Source organism: Prunus dulcis, chromosome 2 (genome assembly GCF_902201215.1).
Source record: "Prunus dulcis chromosome 2, ALMONDv2, whole genome shotgun sequence".
NCBI lineage: Eukaryota > Viridiplantae > Streptophyta > Magnoliopsida > Rosales > Rosaceae > Prunus > Prunus dulcis.
The window spans coordinates 25,978,171-25,996,811 of NC_047651.1; the positions used below are offsets into that span (position 1 = coordinate 25,978,171).

At 37.7% G+C, this 18,641-nt stretch overlaps 4 protein-coding genes across 5 annotated transcripts; 1 reads left to right on the forward strand and 3 right to left on the reverse strand.

Moving 5' to 3' along the window:
- Positions 1-255: 255 nt before the first annotated feature.
- Positions 256-4,368, reverse strand: LOC117619369 (protein FAR1-RELATED SEQUENCE 4). Its single transcript, XM_034349300.1, has 3 exons — positions 1,774-4,368; positions 1,568-1,621; positions 256-703 (listed from the first exon to the last, which is right to left on the reverse strand). The coding sequence occupies exons 1-3, from the start codon at positions 3,937-3,939 to the stop codon at positions 572-574; spliced, it is 2,352 nt and encodes a 783-aa protein (XP_034205191.1). The 5' UTR covers positions 3,940-4,368; the 3' UTR covers positions 256-571.
- Positions 4,369-4,569: 201 nt separating this feature from the next.
- LOC117619462 lies at positions 4,570-8,212 on the forward strand. Of its 2 annotated transcripts, none has more exons than XM_034349424.1 (10): positions 4,570-4,771; positions 5,017-5,368; positions 5,476-5,573; positions 5,694-5,899; positions 6,117-6,305; positions 6,392-6,583; positions 6,984-7,137; positions 7,242-7,305; positions 7,571-7,636; positions 7,844-8,212. In XM_034349424.1, the coding sequence occupies exons 2-10, from the start codon at positions 5,089-5,091 to the stop codon at positions 7,921-7,923; spliced, it is 1,329 nt and encodes a 442-aa protein (XP_034205315.1). In that variant the 5' UTR covers positions 4,570-4,771; positions 5,017-5,088; the 3' UTR covers positions 7,924-8,212. The 2 variants fall into 2 exon arrangements, with proteins under 2 accessions (XP_034205315.1, XP_034205317.1); XM_034349426.1 differs by lacking the exon at positions 4,570-4,771 and having other exon boundaries at positions 5,101-5,211; positions 5,294-5,368.
- A 64-nt stretch (positions 8,213-8,276) lies between these two features.
- LOC117619463 lies at positions 8,277-11,642 on the reverse strand. The gene is made up of 6 exons (XM_034349427.1): positions 11,307-11,642; positions 11,042-11,156; positions 10,337-10,452; positions 9,501-9,689; positions 8,929-9,071; positions 8,277-8,751 (listed from the first exon to the last, which is right to left on the reverse strand). Exons 1-6 carry the CDS (start codon positions 11,531-11,533, stop codon positions 8,570-8,572), a joined length of 972 nt encoding a protein of 323 aa, XP_034205318.1. The 5' UTR covers positions 11,534-11,642; the 3' UTR covers positions 8,277-8,569.
- A 588-nt stretch (positions 11,643-12,230) lies between these two features.
- Positions 12,231-16,477, reverse strand: LOC117619464 (WEB family protein At3g02930, chloroplastic-like). Its single transcript, XM_034349428.1, has 3 exons — positions 16,044-16,477; positions 15,263-15,473; positions 12,231-14,917 (listed from the first exon to the last, which is right to left on the reverse strand). The coding sequence occupies exons 1-3, from the start codon at positions 16,058-16,060 to the stop codon at positions 12,593-12,595; spliced, it is 2,553 nt and encodes an 850-aa protein (XP_034205319.1). The 5' UTR covers positions 16,061-16,477; the 3' UTR covers positions 12,231-12,592.
- Between the last annotated feature and the right edge of the window lie 2,164 nt (positions 16,478-18,641).

The following is an 18,641-nucleotide window of genomic DNA, read 5'->3' on the forward strand; positions in this document are numbered from 1 at the left end:
CTCTCCTCCTCAAATTCCATTCCGGAAACAAGTTAAGCCAACCAACCAGCCAAACGTACGTTAATAGAAACAGACTGACTATGAAAAGAGGAATCCATAAGAAAGAAACGTGTTTTATTCTTCTTTTCCTTGTTTATAATGCAATCTCATATCATACGTCACGCCTTCTTCTAATGAAATAATAACACAATCCCTAATGAAATAATAAATAAATCTCTCCAGAGTCCCGCGTGAGATGCAAATAACATAAAGGAGTTCAATTGTCAAAACACGTGGTTTCAATTGGACTTGGAATCGGATTAGCGTTGTTCATTATAACATTGCCTGGTTTAGGTGCCTAATCATTCCCCACACAAAATGAGACAAACAAATCAACTTTTTCTTCTTCTTCTTCTTATTTTACCATATATTTCTCATTTTAGGTGAGGTGGGCGTAACGTAACCAATTGAAATCCAAATGCTGCATAACTAAAAATTTACCATCAATAGCACCTGAGTTATACTACAGTCCTTCCTTCAGCAGTTCGCCTGTACATGCATCACTCTTTTAACGGACAAGGTAAAGTTTGAGTCATTGAGGGAGATGATTCTCATGCACATGTGTTGATGCCACATTATGGAACTGTGCTGCTGATGCAACATTTTGAAACATTGTCGATGGCACCGTGTTCCGCAACTGCATCGCCCTTGTGTCAGGGAGTTGCTGCCACATGTAACAAGCATCTATTACTCTATTTTGCTCAACTTCAAGCCCACCAGAATTTTCTTTTTCCCAAAATTACAAGTTCAATACAAAATCTCACCTTAGAGATCAGCATACGATATTTTCAACTTACAAATGTTACACATGTAGGGAATTCTCTCACACACTAAACCATACTTGCAGTAAACTGCCTCACAGAAAAATGCTACACACGTATAATGATATCTTCAAATCAAAATTATCGGTGTCCATGATCGTTCAATTTTGATTAAACTATCTATTAGATATAAAATGAAAAAAAATATGTTACACTTTACATACATATAAGCATTGTTCAGTAACCCATCAAGTTTAAAATCTTCACCTCAAACATCCACCATCTAAGAAAAGGATACATATATTTCACATAGCATAAACATAAGCACTGTTCAATAAGTTAATAACCCATTGGGTTCAAAAGGTTTTCCTCGACCTGTTGGTATATCTACAAAAGGCTACAGAATCCAGTATTCTCAAGTCAATTTATCAAAGCATGTCAGGAATCCATGATGGTCAGTGAAATTCTGCCATCCTCACTTCTAACTTATGCTAGCAGTATTAGATCCGTGATTTAAATTATGCTCATAATTTGACCATGCCCTCTTATCAAATCCATGTCCAGTATTAATGTTATCTTGTTTTTGGCACAGCAAAGTCTCTTGATTGGAAAGACAACAATCTTCAAAAATCATCAGTTTTCAGAGCGGACCCATATTTAGGAATACCTCTATTAAAATTACCCACAGTTTACTACATCCAAATTAAATCAGAAAAGGAAGCAATCACCCATAACTAAACTACTATTAGGATGAAAGCATGACATACCATTTGGTGAAAGCCGTCTTGTGTTCCAACACTCGTAGCTTCCAGGTGAGGTACCTGTTATGCCAATTAAGCAAACCTGAGCCATCAGTAGTTTTCTTTCACATTACATGACTCATTCACGTATCAGATTCGAAACTATATTTCAAATGAAAACCAAAAAATAATAAACAAAAATTGACCATATATAAACCGTCACCATCAGGTACCTTTCCTTTCTTGCTTGCAGTGTTCTCATTCCTAGCCACCTCCTTCCCGGACCCAGCTCTTCTAGGAGTCTTGTTGGCATTACTCACTTTGGGACCAAACAACTTGTCACCAGATGCTGTGCTGCATTGATTCTCTCCATCAACACCGCAAATACCATGTATTGCTGAGTCATTAGGTTTTGCATTGTTCTCAACAGCATTGTTCAAACTTGCACATTGCTTCAAAGCTTCTTTTATGGCACATAATGCTACATCATAACTCTCTTGAGATAGTGACCCTTCCTCACCCAGTATTATAGCTCGTCGACATAAATCATTGTAACGACGGACTTTAGACTGAACCTCATCCAATCTTTCGCCAATGGCATGCCTGCTCATAGCAGCATTTGTCCATCGTTGCAATATATATTTGGAAGGGATTGTGAAAACACCAGACATTTGAAGAACAACAATAGCATGTCTACACAGATAGCCTTTATATTCAAATGAGTGGCAAGAACAATATATATCTGATTTTGATTCATTCCACTCCACTACATAATTCTGATTGTCCTCAAAGTCTTTTACACTGTACGTTGTCGATGTGCCATCTTCATTTTCTTTCTTAAGATGACAAGCAGCTGCACCCAGAACCTCAACTTGGAAGTTTTTGAAAACCTCGTGCGTGTACACTAGTGACATTTGTTTCTCAAAAGGTGATGGAGACTTCAACTCAGGTGTTTCATGCCAAGCATCAAAATTTGATTTTGCTTCCTCTTCATACCTATCTTCAAGAATTACTCTGTATCTTTCCATAAACTCACGCAGTGAAGTTTCCCCGTGAATATATTTGTCAAACGAAGAGTTGAGACTTTCTGACCGTGAAGTTGGAGACAGCCCAGCAAAGGATATATCTCTCATGAAAGTAGGCACCCAATGAGTACGATCTTCATACAAGGACTGCATCCATTCAACCTCCCTGAGATTAAATCTATCAAGTAGTTTCCACCATCTCTTTTCAAATTGTTGTTCTGACCAGGACTTAAAAATACACTTATTAAATTTTCCCACAAAACTATCATGCCACATGCTCAAAAACTCGAGATGCCTATGTATCTTCTCCATTATATGCCATAAACAAAAGCAATGGCTTGTGCCTGGAAATACTGCTGCAATAGCTGCTTTGATGGCATTGTTCTGGTCGGTCAGTATTACTCGTGGAGCCTGTTCCCCCATTGCTATAAACCAGGTTTGCATTAGCCAGACAAAAGTATAAACTGTCTCGTCTGCAATCAATGCACAGCCAAGTAATGTGGGTTGAATATGATGGTTCACTCCTATAAAAAGAACCAAGGGTATTTTATACTTGTTAGTGAAGTATGTGGTGTCAAAGAAAACAACATCATTGAAGTTAGTGTAATCTTCCATTCCTTTGGCATCAACCCAGAACACATTTCTCAACCTATGCTCTTCATTTAGATCAACTGCATAGAAGAATTTTGGATTCTCTTCCTGCATGCACATAAAATATTCAAGTAGCACTTGAGCATCCCCTGCTTCTAAAACCAAACTCCGTCCCTTGTCATGCTGATTTCTCAAGTAACTCTCTAAACAATCAACATTTTGATAGGCACTGAAGAGGCTGGATACTGCAGCTAAATTCTTCCGTCTCCTTATTCTAACATCATTGTTAAGCGGGTCTGTAGTTCTGTGGCTGCGAAAGAAATGTGCTTGAGCTGGTAAGAGCTCATGGTTGTGCTCCTTTACGAAACTATAGACATACCAATTACCATTTGGCCTGCGCTTCACATGCATGCTTGCCTTGCAACCAATTTTTGGGGAAGGTCGAGGATTAATGGCATCATCAGACTGTTGCTTATTGCCATATCTAATGCATGAAAATTTGGCATCAATGAATTCCTTGGATGCTCTAGACCGACGACTGCTCAACTTAGCAGTGCCGAAGCCCACAGACTTGGCATATGCTTTGTAAAATGTATACGCGGCTTCATGGGATTCAAACTCCATGGCATCATGAGGCTCTAGAGTTGAAGTGGCCGTGAGGGTGAGGGTATTAGAATCCATGAGGGTTGTGGGAAAATTCAAATCCACTCTGCATCCACCATGCACTTCACCTTCAAAAGCGCTCGCAAAGGGTCTAAAGGTTTTCATAGGTCCCATAAACATTGAACACAAGCTTCTCCCATGGACATAAATTAAAAATTTGGCTCGGTGTTCCCATTACCAAGGCAGCCTGATGCAGGATATGATATGATATAGTGGTGTGTACAAACGTGCGAGCAAGAATTTTACTAGTTATCTGATTCTCAAGTTGATGAAGAGATGTACCAAATAGGAAGTGATCAGTAACCCTAAAGTTAAGAAGAAAGTGGAAGCAAACACACAGAGATGATGAAAAGATATACTGCTACTCACTCACTTTGCTTATTGCTAGAGAGATGAGATCCACTCGACTTGAGCTAGCTAGGGTTTCAAAACTTTGAACATGGAAGAGATGATAAGCCCTTCTTCTTCCCTCTTCTTCTTCTTCGCCAATTTCTCATTCAGGCAAGCAGCCCCTTTCCTTTGGGATTTTTTCCTATTTTTTTTCTTTCAATTTTTTACAACAATCAAAAACTGAAATGGAAGGTGAAATTTGCTGAAATTATCCAATTTTAAATTTAATTTTTATTTAACAAATGAACAGTACAGAGAGTCGAGGCCTGGACTTGAGCAGGACATGATTTGGCCCAATATGGCAAAAGGCCCATAAGGCCACGTCACCGCCATTCCATTCCACAGCGTCACAGTCTCACTCAGACACCGGAGACGGAGTCTGTGGTGGCGTGGCGTGGCGTATAACGGTATATATAGGCCCAATTGATAATTGATAGCTCATCAGGAAGAGATTCAGAGAGAGGTAGTGAGGATGAAGAACTTCAAGCCCTTCTTCGATGAAAGCTCATTCGCTCGCTCACGCCCAACATCATCCAACCCTTTCTTCTTCTCCTCCCAACGCGTCAGTCTCTCTCTCTCTCTCTCTCTCTCTCTCTTCATGTATTACGCACAGTATTATTTAAATTGATTCATTTATTATTGCTTCTTTTCTTTTTATGTAATGGAAGGAAATGGCTTTCCTGAGCTGAGAGCTGACAATTATTTCTTTGTTTGGAAACTATAGTGCGAGTTTAGGGGGAGGGGAGGGGAGGCGTACGGACCTCCTTTCATATCATCATTTGTTCTAATGATTATTGAACTTTGCAGAAGTTTGCAGCTTCAGCCTCAGTATCCCAAGACGAAGGTGAAACAGTTGCCTTTCCTAATTCCTAGGTGATAATGTCTCAATGCTTCAACGTCTCAATGTCTCAACGTCTCAATGCCTCAATGTCTCAATGTCTCAGTGCCTCAGCTCACAATATTTCTATCATTTGTCACAGACTCACAGACAGTCCACTTTTGGTATTGCCTACTACCATCTTCTTTTTTGCAGGGAGGGTTATTGATTATTCTTATGGCCTTAACTTGGCTTTGGCTGGAAAAGGTGTAATTGTCAAGGACCAAGCTTTTCTAAATTTGAACTCCTCTCAACTACAACACAAGGGTGCAACAATTGCAGGCATACTTTTTATCGTCCTATCAGTTTAATATCAATCAATTAATATCCGTTGTTACATTCAGATTCAGTTACTTTAACTTTTTATTCCCCTTTTGTTTCCCTCGTAGAATCATTGTCAGGGCTTCCGCTTCTTGTTAGAGGACATGTCTCTGGAGGAGGACCTTCTGAAATTTCAAAGCCATACTTCACTAAACTTTTAAAACAGGCACGTTTGAATTTTTCCCTTTCTTCTTTCTTCTTTCTATTTTCTTGCTCGCCTTACATTTTCCACCATGTTTATTTCTCCATGATGTTTATTATACTGTCGTTTATTTTATCTTATCAGGTCACAAATCATATATCATCCATCTCAAACATTTTTGTTCATGACGGGGCTATTGGTTCATCACCAAAATGTGATGTGAAAGTTCGTTTAATAAGTGATAATCCGTCTGCGATGCTGTCACTATCCCATATGCTCTGGGAGACTCCCACCCGTGCAGTTTCTCAGGATTCATGTCCTTTAACAGTTTATGTGGCTACTTCTATAAGGTAATAAATTTTCATTGCCTAATATGTGTCTTGTCGAATAATTTGTGCAACCAACTACAACATGCATAAGAATTTCTTATGCAGTCAATTGCTGAGATATTCTCTCTGGACTAGTTTTTGTTTTTATGTTCTAGCTGCTAGAGCTTTAGCAGATCATATCATTTTGTCAAATTTATTACTCTAAATACCTATCCAATTCGTACTTTTGATCTTGCAGTCCAGGCATTGGGGAAAGTATTGGCCTTGGATCCAAAGAAAATGATGGATTCATAGCTGCTGATATTGAACGCTCATCACTTATTTTATGTGGTAAAGCGTTCTCAGATTCAAATACAACTAAAGAAGCACTAGCTGCCTTGTCTGGGCCTGTTATATTTGCAAGAGGAGGCCTTCCATTATCTGCAAGGTACAGTTCTCTGTTCTTTTGTTGAGCATTGTAGTTTTTATTTGTATGGCATGGGTGATTTACACTGGGAGGTTGCAAATTTTCAGGCTTTTAGTGTCTGGTGATTCTGTGGTTCTTTTATTTGCACCCAAAAGGACCTTTAAGAGTTGCAGAGATCTGTTGGTGCCTTCAGATGCAGGTGTAATTCTTTATTCTAATGGTCTGGCCTTTTTGTTTCAAACTGGTGGATCAAATCTATTCAAATTGCCAGCTTCTGTATTCCTTGCATCTTCTGACAGGTAATAGAACCCTGCAGTGATAGTGAATCGTTTGAATTCTTTTTGGCATGTATAGAATAGGTTTGGCTGTGCTGGCTCAACTGTTATCCTGCGCATATCACTACACCGTGAATTGATTCTGTCTTCGAAATTGCTATTGGTTGTACGTGTCTAAAGAAGGATAATGTTAGCTGAAGTTGCAAATTTGTGTTTGACATCAACTGGAACTATTACTTTTCCTTTATGGTGTACTTTTCTTTTCTGTCAAAAGTTTTGTTTTGTTCTCGCTGTTCATTTCTGAGTATGTTGTTGCATATCAGTAATTTGTCCGAATAATCCACACTGCTTCCTTTTCCTAATGTGTCATGTGTGTTAAGAACTTGCCTTATCTTTTTCTTTTTTTCCCACTCTGTAAAAGCAGTTCTGGTGTTATCCCTTCTGTTTCAAAGCTCTCCCCTGGCCAGGCAGCTTATCACTTCTTGGCTGGTTATCAGAATGGGAAGTTCATACCTGCATACAACAAAGGCACTTGGTCCATTGACCCGTTGGAACTAGCTAAGGCGTTTATGTCTAAGGTCAATACTAAAACTAATTGTTTCTTGAATATTATGCTTTGGTAATATCTTGTTATACATTTATCATTTATGTGAACAATTTATCTTTCTGCATGGTTCTGCAGTTGAAAGATGACCAGATCTCATCTTACCTGTTCAATGTCAATGGAGGAGAAAATAATGTAAATGGTAAGAGAAATTGGGACGAATTCAACTCTCTGTTGGATAGGTCATAAGAGCGAGCCGCTTGATATAGTTACTCAGTTTTCATTGGCATCCTAGAAATCTTTTTTTCTTTTTCTTTCTTTCTTTTCCCTGCCTGTTGTGGGTTTGTGTGGCTTATCTTCTTATACGTGAACTAAAGAGTTTCTAGACTTAAAAATGTTGTTACTCTTTGCTTTTTTAGATTTTATTCAACTTAGTCCATTTGTTGATATCTATATTTATATATCAGGCAAGGATTTTGCTAAGGTGGTGCAATCAACGTTGTCCGAGAACATCCCACCATTTCAAGCTAAAAGTAACCTCGTGACCCTCCCCTTGTTATGTTATCGAAATAAAGTCACATTTAATCTTAGCCCTTGAAAATGCTTGCATCTGAAGGCTATAAAATTGTGTCAAATTTGTGGTGCCACGGATCCGACCTCTATATATAAATATATATATATATATATATGTGGTATATAATGCTAACTTAACTTGTAATATTGGAATGCATCGTTCCCAGGTGGGGGGGATCTTGAAGAAAAGTACAAGAGCTTCCTGTTGAGCAAATTTCCAGACTTGCCAGAGGAATTCTCGTTCTAAGATATTAACACTTTGCAGTTGCGTTATGAATTTAAACATTTTCCCTTGAAACGTTTGCAGTTGGAAGACACAACAGAGAGGTTGAACAACAAACAAACTGAAGAAACTCATGGTGGACTTTGACAGTCGTCTTCAAGTCCACAATTAATTTGAATCCGATTATGCCTCACTCTTTTTTTTTTCAAAATCTTGTATGCTTAGGTTTATTTTACCTCAGGCTTTGGCCCCAATACCAAAAGAATGGTTAATTTAATTGTTTTAATTTATTAATTTATTTTTTGTCTGATAATTTAATTGTCCGTCGTTAACTTGCACATGATAAAATGCCAAAATATGTTTGTCATCCCGCCTAATTAACAATTTAACTTAACCCATGATTCATAATAGTTTGAAGACAGTAACATAGTAATCTTATGTTCGTCATTCAGTTTCCATATCTACATCACCGCATATACATAACTGAAAGACATACACAACTACTGTTTAGATAAACCTACCCGCCCCACCAAATATTAATATTAATAAATAGAGGGTAGGATACCCGCAAGTACCCGAACATGTGGGTTCAGTATTTTACACGCACAGAATCAAGGCTACATGTCGCAACCTGCAGTGGTGCAATGTATAATCTCAGCAGGAATAATCTTTAAGCACTCAGTGACATAGAAACAATCGAAGCGAGCTTAAACTTGCGGAGTTTATCAGAACTTTCTGGCTGAAAGAGAACCTCTGTACTCGACCTTACATTTACTTCCTTCCACTCAGAAGCTGAAGCTCCTTCGCTACGATAGTCACGAGGAGAGTACAAAACTTGAAGCCTTGAAGGGGCTGCCAAAAATAAGAGGGCCAATTTATAAACTTATATGCCTATATCCAATGTCTACTATTATAACGATTATAAAATTCCAAGTTCCCAACCTAATCAGGATGCATCATTTATCATTTTGTACTAGTTAAGCTCAAGTAATACTCAGAAGTGAGAAAGATTATAACTCAGGGGATTACCAAATCCAAGCATGCTCGTCTTTTGGACAATAAGGCGGCTAATTTTTGATCTTTTGATATTTCTCAAAGCCTCGACATCTTCCTGCTTACCCTTAAATTCCAAAAACTCCCCAAGAACATACTTATTACCTTTGAGCTCCAACCTGCAGGCCAATCATAAAACAATATTTTTTCTTCAAGTGGCAACCAATCTGCTACTCTAGGAACCAAAGAAATAAAAACACTAAACAGCATCCACATAAATGAATTCATTGTATACCAAACAGCCTAGTTCCCTGTGATTCCAACTTGTATGACAAGGAATGGCTTAATAATTACCCTCAGCATAGTTGAGGACGCACCTAATCCCAAGTGACTTCATCTCAGTAAAGAGTTAGATGACTTTGTAGTGGATTTGTTAGATGACTTCTATGTATCTGCTTACCCATATATCTATTTATAAGTATGTGTGGGTGTCTGTGTGTGCCTGTGTACTGTGTATATCAATATTTTACGTCAGATCAGAACTGAGTTGGCTTCACCAAGGCCTCAAAGATAAGTAGCAAGCATTCAAAATAAAGATGGCAACGAACCTATCCCACATTGGAGCCGTACTAAGGATGAAATTAAGCTTCTGATGTATAGATTCTTGCATCTCCTTCTTTCCACCACGGAAGGCACCCTTAATCCAACCAGAAAACATACTTTTTGGTTCTGGTTTCAGCTGTACCCACTGGTCATAGGTTACGACTTCTGATGGAAAATTGCTTGACTGAATGGTACTGCAAGAATAAAAAAATATGGTGAGCAAATGCAGAAATGTTAGTAACAACGGAACTAATTAGATCCCACATCCCCCCTAAATGTTTTTCTTAAAGACCATCTGCAATACATAGCTTTACACGTCAAGACCTTTAAACCACATATATCCTACTCCACATGTCAACAACCCTCAAGCACCCAATGGGGAAAGAAGACAATGTGCTGCCTTATGAACAACATCAAATATAGATTCTATGAATATCTCGATTGCTAAATGAAGATCCCATTGCGCATAAGTTGAAGATGAGAAGACCAGTGGAAAGAAAAGAAATGATGCATGTGCTTTGCAAAATGGTACATAAAGTACTCTATGCAGATAACTCAATGATGCTCAATCACGATCACTAGTAATATTCAAAGAGAAAATAAAAATTAAAATAAAAAAACAGGGCAGTAGATATGAGGATGGAAATTGTACTGAGAAGTCCAAGTAAGAATAAGTAAGAGCAACAAAGAACAGATCTTATGTTGCATCCAAAAGACGAGAGGGATAATTGCAAGACATCCACTGGTTATCTAAACACCAGAACAAACCATCACCATTTTCCATCAGTTGAATGGGTATAGAGTTATAATAATCAAATCATGAGAAAACTCCAGAACGTACCAAACTTTAGGATTGGAAAGTACTACTTTGCAAGACAAATATCCTTCTGGTAAAGCAACTCCTCTTTGTTCTAGATATGACTCAAGAATCGAAGCTTGTTTTTTAGTCTCCGCCACCTGAAAGGTATAACAATTGAAAAGACATAAGTAAGGCCAAGTTCCCAATTTCCCTTTGTGTGTTTTTTTTTCTTTGCCCCCTCATAGATATGACTGTAAATGTAGTAGTGCATGATCTGGAAAACCAAATAGAAGTGTATTGAGAATATCCATGTGATGTCTACGAAAATGGAATCTATACAGAAAAGGAATCGAGAATGTATAGTGTGCGTGCATTGGATAAGTCATGAATTTGTGAGTGGAAAAATAAGTGTGGGAATAATTGCCCTGATTAACGTTCACCTATATTACCATGGGACCAAGGTTCTCAACTGTACCACTATATTGGAATTGGAACTGTCTTCTTGGGACTGCATACTAAGAGTGTTTTGCATATATATGTACTACTTAATCTCTTGTAATTCTTATAATGAATAAGAGCAAGCAACTCTCTTTCAAGTGGACGTAGGGTATATCAAGTAGCTGAACCACTATAATTCTGTCTTATTCTCCTTATTTCTCCTTATCTATTTCTTGAATAAGTGAGCATAACACTATCTGAGTAGGCAGCAAAAGCAATGAACATGAACATGCTAGGAGTAAGACTTACAGGATCAGGATGGTGCTCCGTTTTGCGTTTACTGTAGCCCTCACAAACCCAGCTGCCATCTGGATTGACTGAGATCAATCCTGAGAAATTCTTGACGGCTATCACCACTGCCTCCCTTTGATTTTTTTGATTTTTTGATTTTTTATTGAAAAACAAACCAACAAAAGCAGGAACAAGCAACAGATTGGTGAGGATTTTATCGTCTAATCTAATTAGAAAAAAGGCATAAAATAAAAGGAGACAGAGAAGGATGTTGATAGACTACCCTTTGGAGACGAGAACCAAATCGATATTCTGAGGGGTAGCGGTATCAGCATCGGGAATCCGGAGGCCCGCATAGACCTTTCCGCCATAAAGCTTGACAAGCCTCTCGCCGACGGAGAAGAGAGCCTTAGAATCAGAGGTCTCCACGTCCAAAATGTCGTCGTCGTCGGAGAAGAAGCACCTGTACAACCTGTATATTATCAGACCGCAGAAGATCTCTAACCACATCCTCCTTTTTCCTTGATGGTACTCTCTGGATTTGACTAATCCAATCCAATATTACAAAGAGTACTTGTAAATTTCTTCGGGTAGATATATAATATATATGTATTTTTCAGTCCTAATGCCATCTACTAATGTGGTAATTAAATGTGTTGGACCGACCCACCAAGGAGCCGGAGAGAGAGATGCTTGCTTAACGCGCTATTTTTTCTTTGAGTAATGTTACACTTATTATATTTTTATTCTATATTTTTATATTATATGATATGACATATTTATATTATATGTTACATCAATTAAATGAATGAAGTATATTTTAATAAATAAAATAAAAAAAACATAAATTAATATTTTATATGATGTGATATATACACATCAGTTATCACGTCATATGGTATAAAATTGTGATATAAAAAATGTGATAAAACTAATATTATTCTTTTTCTTTTCCTTTCTTTTTCATTTTTTTTCATAGAGGATTGCTTTTATTTATTTGCTTGATTTTGAAGTTTGGGCCGGCCCATTTAGAGTGGATGAACTTTGATGAAAAATAAAAGAAATATATGGCTACTTTAGAGTGGATGAACTTTGATGAAAAATAAAAGAAATATATGGCTAATATGAAAGTCCACATATATGATCCAATCCATGAAAAGTGTGTGTCATTTTTCTTTTTCAGCTCCTTCGCCTTGAAGATACAAACTACAAAGAACAATGATATATTTATATATCCCATTTGAAATAGATGAAAGCACATCAAGATACAAGCCCATGTCACCACTCCCCTTCATAAGATCTAGATTGGATGGGGAAAGGAATGGAGAAATGAAGGGGAAAATAAAAATCTCCATCACATACAAGATACTGCCCAGACAGGAAATCACAATTTAAAAAATAAAAATAAAAACCCTAACCATAATACAAACCTCTTCATTTTTAACCTATTCTGAAAGCCAGACTCCAAAAAATAGAAAATCAAACACATTTAGGTGCAAAACAATATCCAGTAAACCTGCCTGCCTGCCTGCCTGCTAGTTGGTCACAAGTCGGGCAAAACTGGTCTCTCTACTTCTGATTGCTTGTGCTCTTCTTCTTGAGTAGACTTCCAAACTTGCGGAGCAAAGGCTTCTTCTTCTTCTGTTGCTGCTGCTGCTTTGATGGAGAGATTCTGCCATCATCAATGTTTTCGGTTGAAGTAACTCCATTAATCTGATCCAACCCCTCCTCACCAACCCCCATCTTTGAGTCCACTTCCTCTTCAAAGGATTCCTGCTCTTGTTCCCTCTCCGGCGAGAATTCCTTCTTTTCAATCTTGCAGCTCTCCCACATCTTATATTCAACTTCTACAGAGTCATCCTCTTTCTCTTTGCTCTCATCTTCTTTTGGTTTCCCATTCAGAGTATCAACTTTAGCAAAATCCACTTGTTCGGCCTTGTCATTCATGACATTATTATTCTCTTGCCACGAATTTTCCCTCTTGGGTTCCTCACATTGATTTGGTTGAAGCTCCATTTTGGGTTTCTCCTCTCTTCCATGCCCATTCTCTTCGGAGAATTCAACTACCTTTGGAAGCAAAGCATAGTCCTTCTCACTATCTGTTAGCTCACCATTTTCCTCGGCTTGCTTGTTGGCCACAGCTTCATCAAGTAACTTAGACAACTCCTCAACCTTTGTAAGAGAAGCAGCCTCCTTGTCTCGGAGCTCCTCATTCTCTTGAACAATACATTGGAACTCATTTTCTTTGTCCAATACGCTTTCCTTTAATTTCATGTTCTCAGCCTTTGCTTCTGCAAGAGCTTCCTGCAAACAGATAACTTCAGATTCAACTTCCTTCAGGCTCTCTTTCAATTGGGCTTCTTCGTCCTTCAAAACCCAAGCTTCTTCATTAGTTTCTTTGAGTAAATTTTGCAGCCTGATTATTTCTTTTTCCCTAGAAGAGTTTTCTTCTTCTGAATGCTTTACACAATTCACCAGGTGAAGTTCTTTCTGCTCCCAGTCAGCCTTTGCGTTGTGGAACTCAGTCTTGCATTGTTCCAGGTTACTTGTAAGAACATCAATTTCATGTTTTGCATCATCAAGCATTGCTTCATACTTTTCTTTGGTTCCTTTCAAGACCATTTTCAGGTCTTCTAGCTGGGACTCATTATTATCATGCTCAGCTTGACTAGTTAGCAGCTTTTCTTTGGCTTCTCTTGCTTCTCCGGACACTTCATGTAAAGCTGAAGCTAAGCTTTCCATTGCTTTCTTGCTCTTCTCTTCTTCATCCCTGGAATTTTCCAACTCATTTATGAGTTTGTTTTTCTCTTCTAATAGGGTTTGAACACTGGATGCTGCAAGCTTCTCATTGCTTAAAGCCTGGATTTTCTCCTCCTTCAGAGTTTCAAGCTCCGACTTAAGTGACTCAATCATTTTTCCCATTTCATAATTTTCTTCCTTGGCCATATCAAGGCAACGTTCTGAGTCCTCAAGATCCCCTCTATGTCTTCCAATTGTAATTTCCAGCAAGCTCACCTTCTCTTTAAGAGCAGAAATTTCAGATTCTGCATCGTGCAATAACTCACTGTTTCCCTCAAGTTGTTTCATGACCGAATCTAAAGACTCTGATGCAGACCTCTCCAACTTATTTGCTTCCTCAACCTGCATCTCTAATTCCTCAACTCTATTTTTCCACTCCTCAACTATACTACGTGCATAGGATTCAGCCATCTTGGCTGATTCTAGCTCGACGCTGAGCTGTTCAATGGAAGCCTCTTTCTCTATCAATCTCTCCTCGTAAACTTTTGCTTTCTCAAGTTCTTGTTTGAGAGAGTCTATCTCTGATTTAAGGTTATGCACCATCTGGCTGTTTTCGCTAGCCTCTGTTTCAAGCTTTGAATCTAGCAAGGCCTTCAATTGAGTCAACTCAGCCGAAAGAATCTCCACCTTCTTGGCATGAATCTCAGCAATCTTAGTTGCATCATCAGCATGAATCAGTGCCTGGTTTTTTGCATCACAGGTCATGCTCAGTTCTTGCTTCAACCTTTGAAGTTCCTGAGTGGTAGAGAGTAGAGTGGCCACGTCCAGAGCATGTTGGTTCCTCACAGCTTCAAGCTCTTTCTCCCATTCCTCTTCCTTCTTTTGGGATGCTTCAATTCCTGCCTGCTCCAGCTCAACGGCGCGAAACTTCTCAATTTCAGAATTCTCCTCGGCTCGCTTTTGAGCCACCAAAGCCTCTCTGAGCTTCTCATGTGCCTCATCGGCCACTTTCTGTGCATCTTTCAATTCGTCAATTGCTTTTGCCTTCTCTTTCTCAATCAAAAGTATCTGCTCCTTTGCTTTCTTTAGATCCTCCTGAAGGAGAATTAATTGAGCCTGTATTTCTGATCCCTTTGCAACGCGTGTTGGTTGTTTCTGAAAATATTATAAATTAACAATTGTAGATCACAATTCACATCACTATAAGCCTATGACGTGAGAGACACTTGGTTCCTTTTCAAGAAAGAATCAGAAAAGGGAAAATGAAATAAAAAGTTCAAACTCCATCTTCAATAGCTAGTATTATATTTCTAAAGCATCATTAATATCTATGGCAGAATTTCATTTTCAATTTTCTGTCCAAAGCAGACTAACACAATTTGTAAGGAAGTACATGTGCTCTAAATGACTGAAGCACTACAAGTGTCACCGGAAAAGAAAAGAATGAAAATAAAAATAAAAATAAAGCAGTAGAATACAAGTGTAGTTGCTAAAACTCACTTCAGGTGGGGTAGTGATCTTTGGTGAGCGGCGGTCAACTATAGGCTTGGAGTTGACAGAGGTGATCTTTGGGGAGCGATCAAGTGAAAGGCGAGAATTCTGCAAGGGAGAGGGTGAATCGGAATCTGACTTAGCGACTCCCCGGTTCAGTTTACTAACTCGAGGGGTTGCTGGCGATGCTTTTTTAGGAGTTTCAGATATAATAGCAGATCTGTTCAACTTCAAACTGTCAGCACCATATCCATATTACATCAAACAAAACAATGCAGACATTATATATGTATGTATAAGCACAACACAACCCCTGATCAAAATTTCAAACGGGGGTCCAAAGGATGATGGATCTGGCACAAAATTGGAAATTTATCAAGAGAAAAAGCCCAGACAAGATGTGACAAAATTTTTCAAGAACAGATCCAACGAAAATAAAGATCAAAATCTAAGAATTGAATGAATAACTCATATCAGAATCAAGAATCAAGAAAAAAGAAGTAAAACCCGTGTGCAAAAAAACAAATTCAGAATCAGAACCGACGAAAGAAAGAAGAAGAAAAAACCTAGTAGAGAGGAGATGATAAAAGCAGATCCCTCGCACGCACTAATTAGGAAACCGGCAACAAAATCCCAAATTGAAAATTTTCATACATATGTAGAATCTATGGACACAGAGAATACGAAGAACGAAATCTGATCTTCCTCTCACTCATCCCGGCGGCGGCACAGTGCCAGAGTAAGAGGTAGAGAGAAGGAAGGTAGGGGATGAGAGAGAAAGAGAACTTACTTGGACTTGGAAGACATGGTGGTGGTTGAAGAAAGTGGAAGTGGAAGTGGTAGTGGAGCACTAGGTAGGAAATTTGTGTGTGTGTGTGTGTTATTGTTGTGAGATGGGGTTGGGCAGCTGTCTAAGATCTAAAGATGCTGCCATTGTAAGTGAAAATGTAATATGCAACAAAGTTTTTAGATGACAGATAACATGTTGCTATAATTCCTTCTTTTTATTTTGTTAAAAGAATAAAAATAAAAATAAAAATAAAAATAAAAATAAAAAGGAGATGAAGTTGAAGAGAAACCAAAACAAGGAATGTACAGAAGAAGGAAGGAACAAAAGTATTGTTTGGGTTGGTTTTCTTGTCTCTCAAATGGCCACACACACTGCACAACTCAGCTTCTTCTAGTATTACTACATGTACTTTGTACTCTCTTTTTTACTTGTTTCTTTCATCCTTTCAGAGGGAGTGTCTGTATTTTAGGAACGAGAGCTCCTGAATAGACAAAAGTACCCCCAGTATTTCTTGCCTTTTCTTTTTCTTTTAACCTGTCAAGCACACACATTACCAAATGCACGAGACTAAGCCAAAGAGTCAAAGACCTGTCTAGTCTACCATTGCTGCTGCTGCTGCTGCTGGCCCTGCTTTAAGGTAAAGGGAAAATGAGTCGTCATATTTGTTTGTAATCCCCTCCTAAAAATTAAAGGGTAAATTTTGATGTTTAACTATATTTTTAACTACAAGTCCAGTTTTATTTCCTCATGTTTAAGAGTTATGAGAGATGTTTATTTTACAAGTTGAATAAGGAAGATAACTCAAGTTTTAATTTGAACTTAGAAACTCATTTTATGGAGCTTAAGACCGATAGAAGGAGACGATATAATTGTTTGGATTACATGAAGTAACAAATAATTAATATTGATTAAACTCAATTGGGGGAGGATGGTAAAGAAACACCTTTTTTAGGCTTTTGTGTTATGTTTCATGTTTTATGTTTTATGTATGGTGGGAAGCTGACTAGCAAGCAAGCAACAAACCTTGATTAGTTCTTGTTGGTGAGCCAAATTTGATTGGAAAGGAAAGGAATTATCATTAGATTGTATTAATTAGGTGAGATATCACCTTTAGAAACGTTGATCAGTGCCTGTGAGATTTTCACACAAATCTTGCATACAAATTCAGAGACTCATGTCACTCTCAATCAGATAACAAATAATTGAATATAATCGTACATACAAATGCAAGTTGAGGAAGCGGTGAGATTGTTGTTTCTCTCCTGCACTGCAAGTCTGCAACTGCAACATTTTTTTATATTGAATATGTACACTCTATATGTATTGGTAAACCCCGGCAACCAAATACATTCACAGACAGATAGATACACAAACATGCCAGTTAATACATATACATATATAGCTTTCAATTCGTTGTTATGTTGACTTAATAATAAATTAAACGTGGATCGAGTTTGACCAAAATTAAAGAATTTCTTGTGGCAAACTCAATAATAGATAGAGATATTTAGTGATATACCTATTTTTAGCATTAATATTATAAATAAATCTTACATAATTGAATTTCTATAAACAAACTCAAAAAATGACAGCTGGCCTTATTGAATTTAATATTAATTATTAAATTACTTTAATGTCCTATTAAATGTTTTAGGTATTTTTATGAGATTTTAGAGTTAGGCTTGTTTTAAGAAATTAATGGCAGTTTTGTAATTTATAAGAAGTTCAAAGCTTTTTTGTTATATTGTAAATGGGTTTTGGGTGTGTTTCTAAAGTCCATTTCATATGAGGTATTTTTATAATTTGGATCCCCATATTGGGTATAATAGTGAATCTCCCTAATAGATATAGAGTAGAGACTGAGACTGGGGTTAGTTTTATTTGCAATAAAAAGACACGTGAGAAAGGAAGGTTGGCTGTTATCTTCGTTAACAACTTGTCTTGTATATGCTAAATCTTGAATGCGTTGGTTAATTGTTCCCTGGGCGTTTATGGCGAGCTCTACTTGTCTACTGCATCTGCATGCCATTGTCAGCCTAACCTAAAGCCTTGGGCTGAGACTGGCCAGCTCTCACACACACTCCACAGATTTCCCGAGCTGAGCTCTGCAATTATTTACAATAATAGAATACAAGGCCGAGGCTAGCTGCTTTAACTTTAACCACCACATGTCATGTTTCAAGAAATCATATGCCTTTTTCATGAGAATTGAGAAAGGCATATGATCAAAGAGATTTATAATCTAATCATACTCTCTCTCTCTTGGTTCAAAGGCCACGCCGAATCTCTTTATCAATGATTCAATGAAATATTTTGGATTTATGTTAAATTAATGGGTACATGTATTACTCATAGGTCTCATATGATCAAAGAGATTTATAATCTAATCATACTCTCTCTCTCTCTCTCTCTCTCTAGTACTGAATTTTTATTATTATTTGAAAATACTTTGCAAACAGGTTGTTGAAGACTTAGAACTGTTTTCTAATCTTTCCCTCAGAATTCAGATGTTACTGGAAAATGAATAAAATGATATTTAATTAGTATACATAATTTGTGAATAGATACGAAATAACAATTGCAAAGAAACGGCTCTCA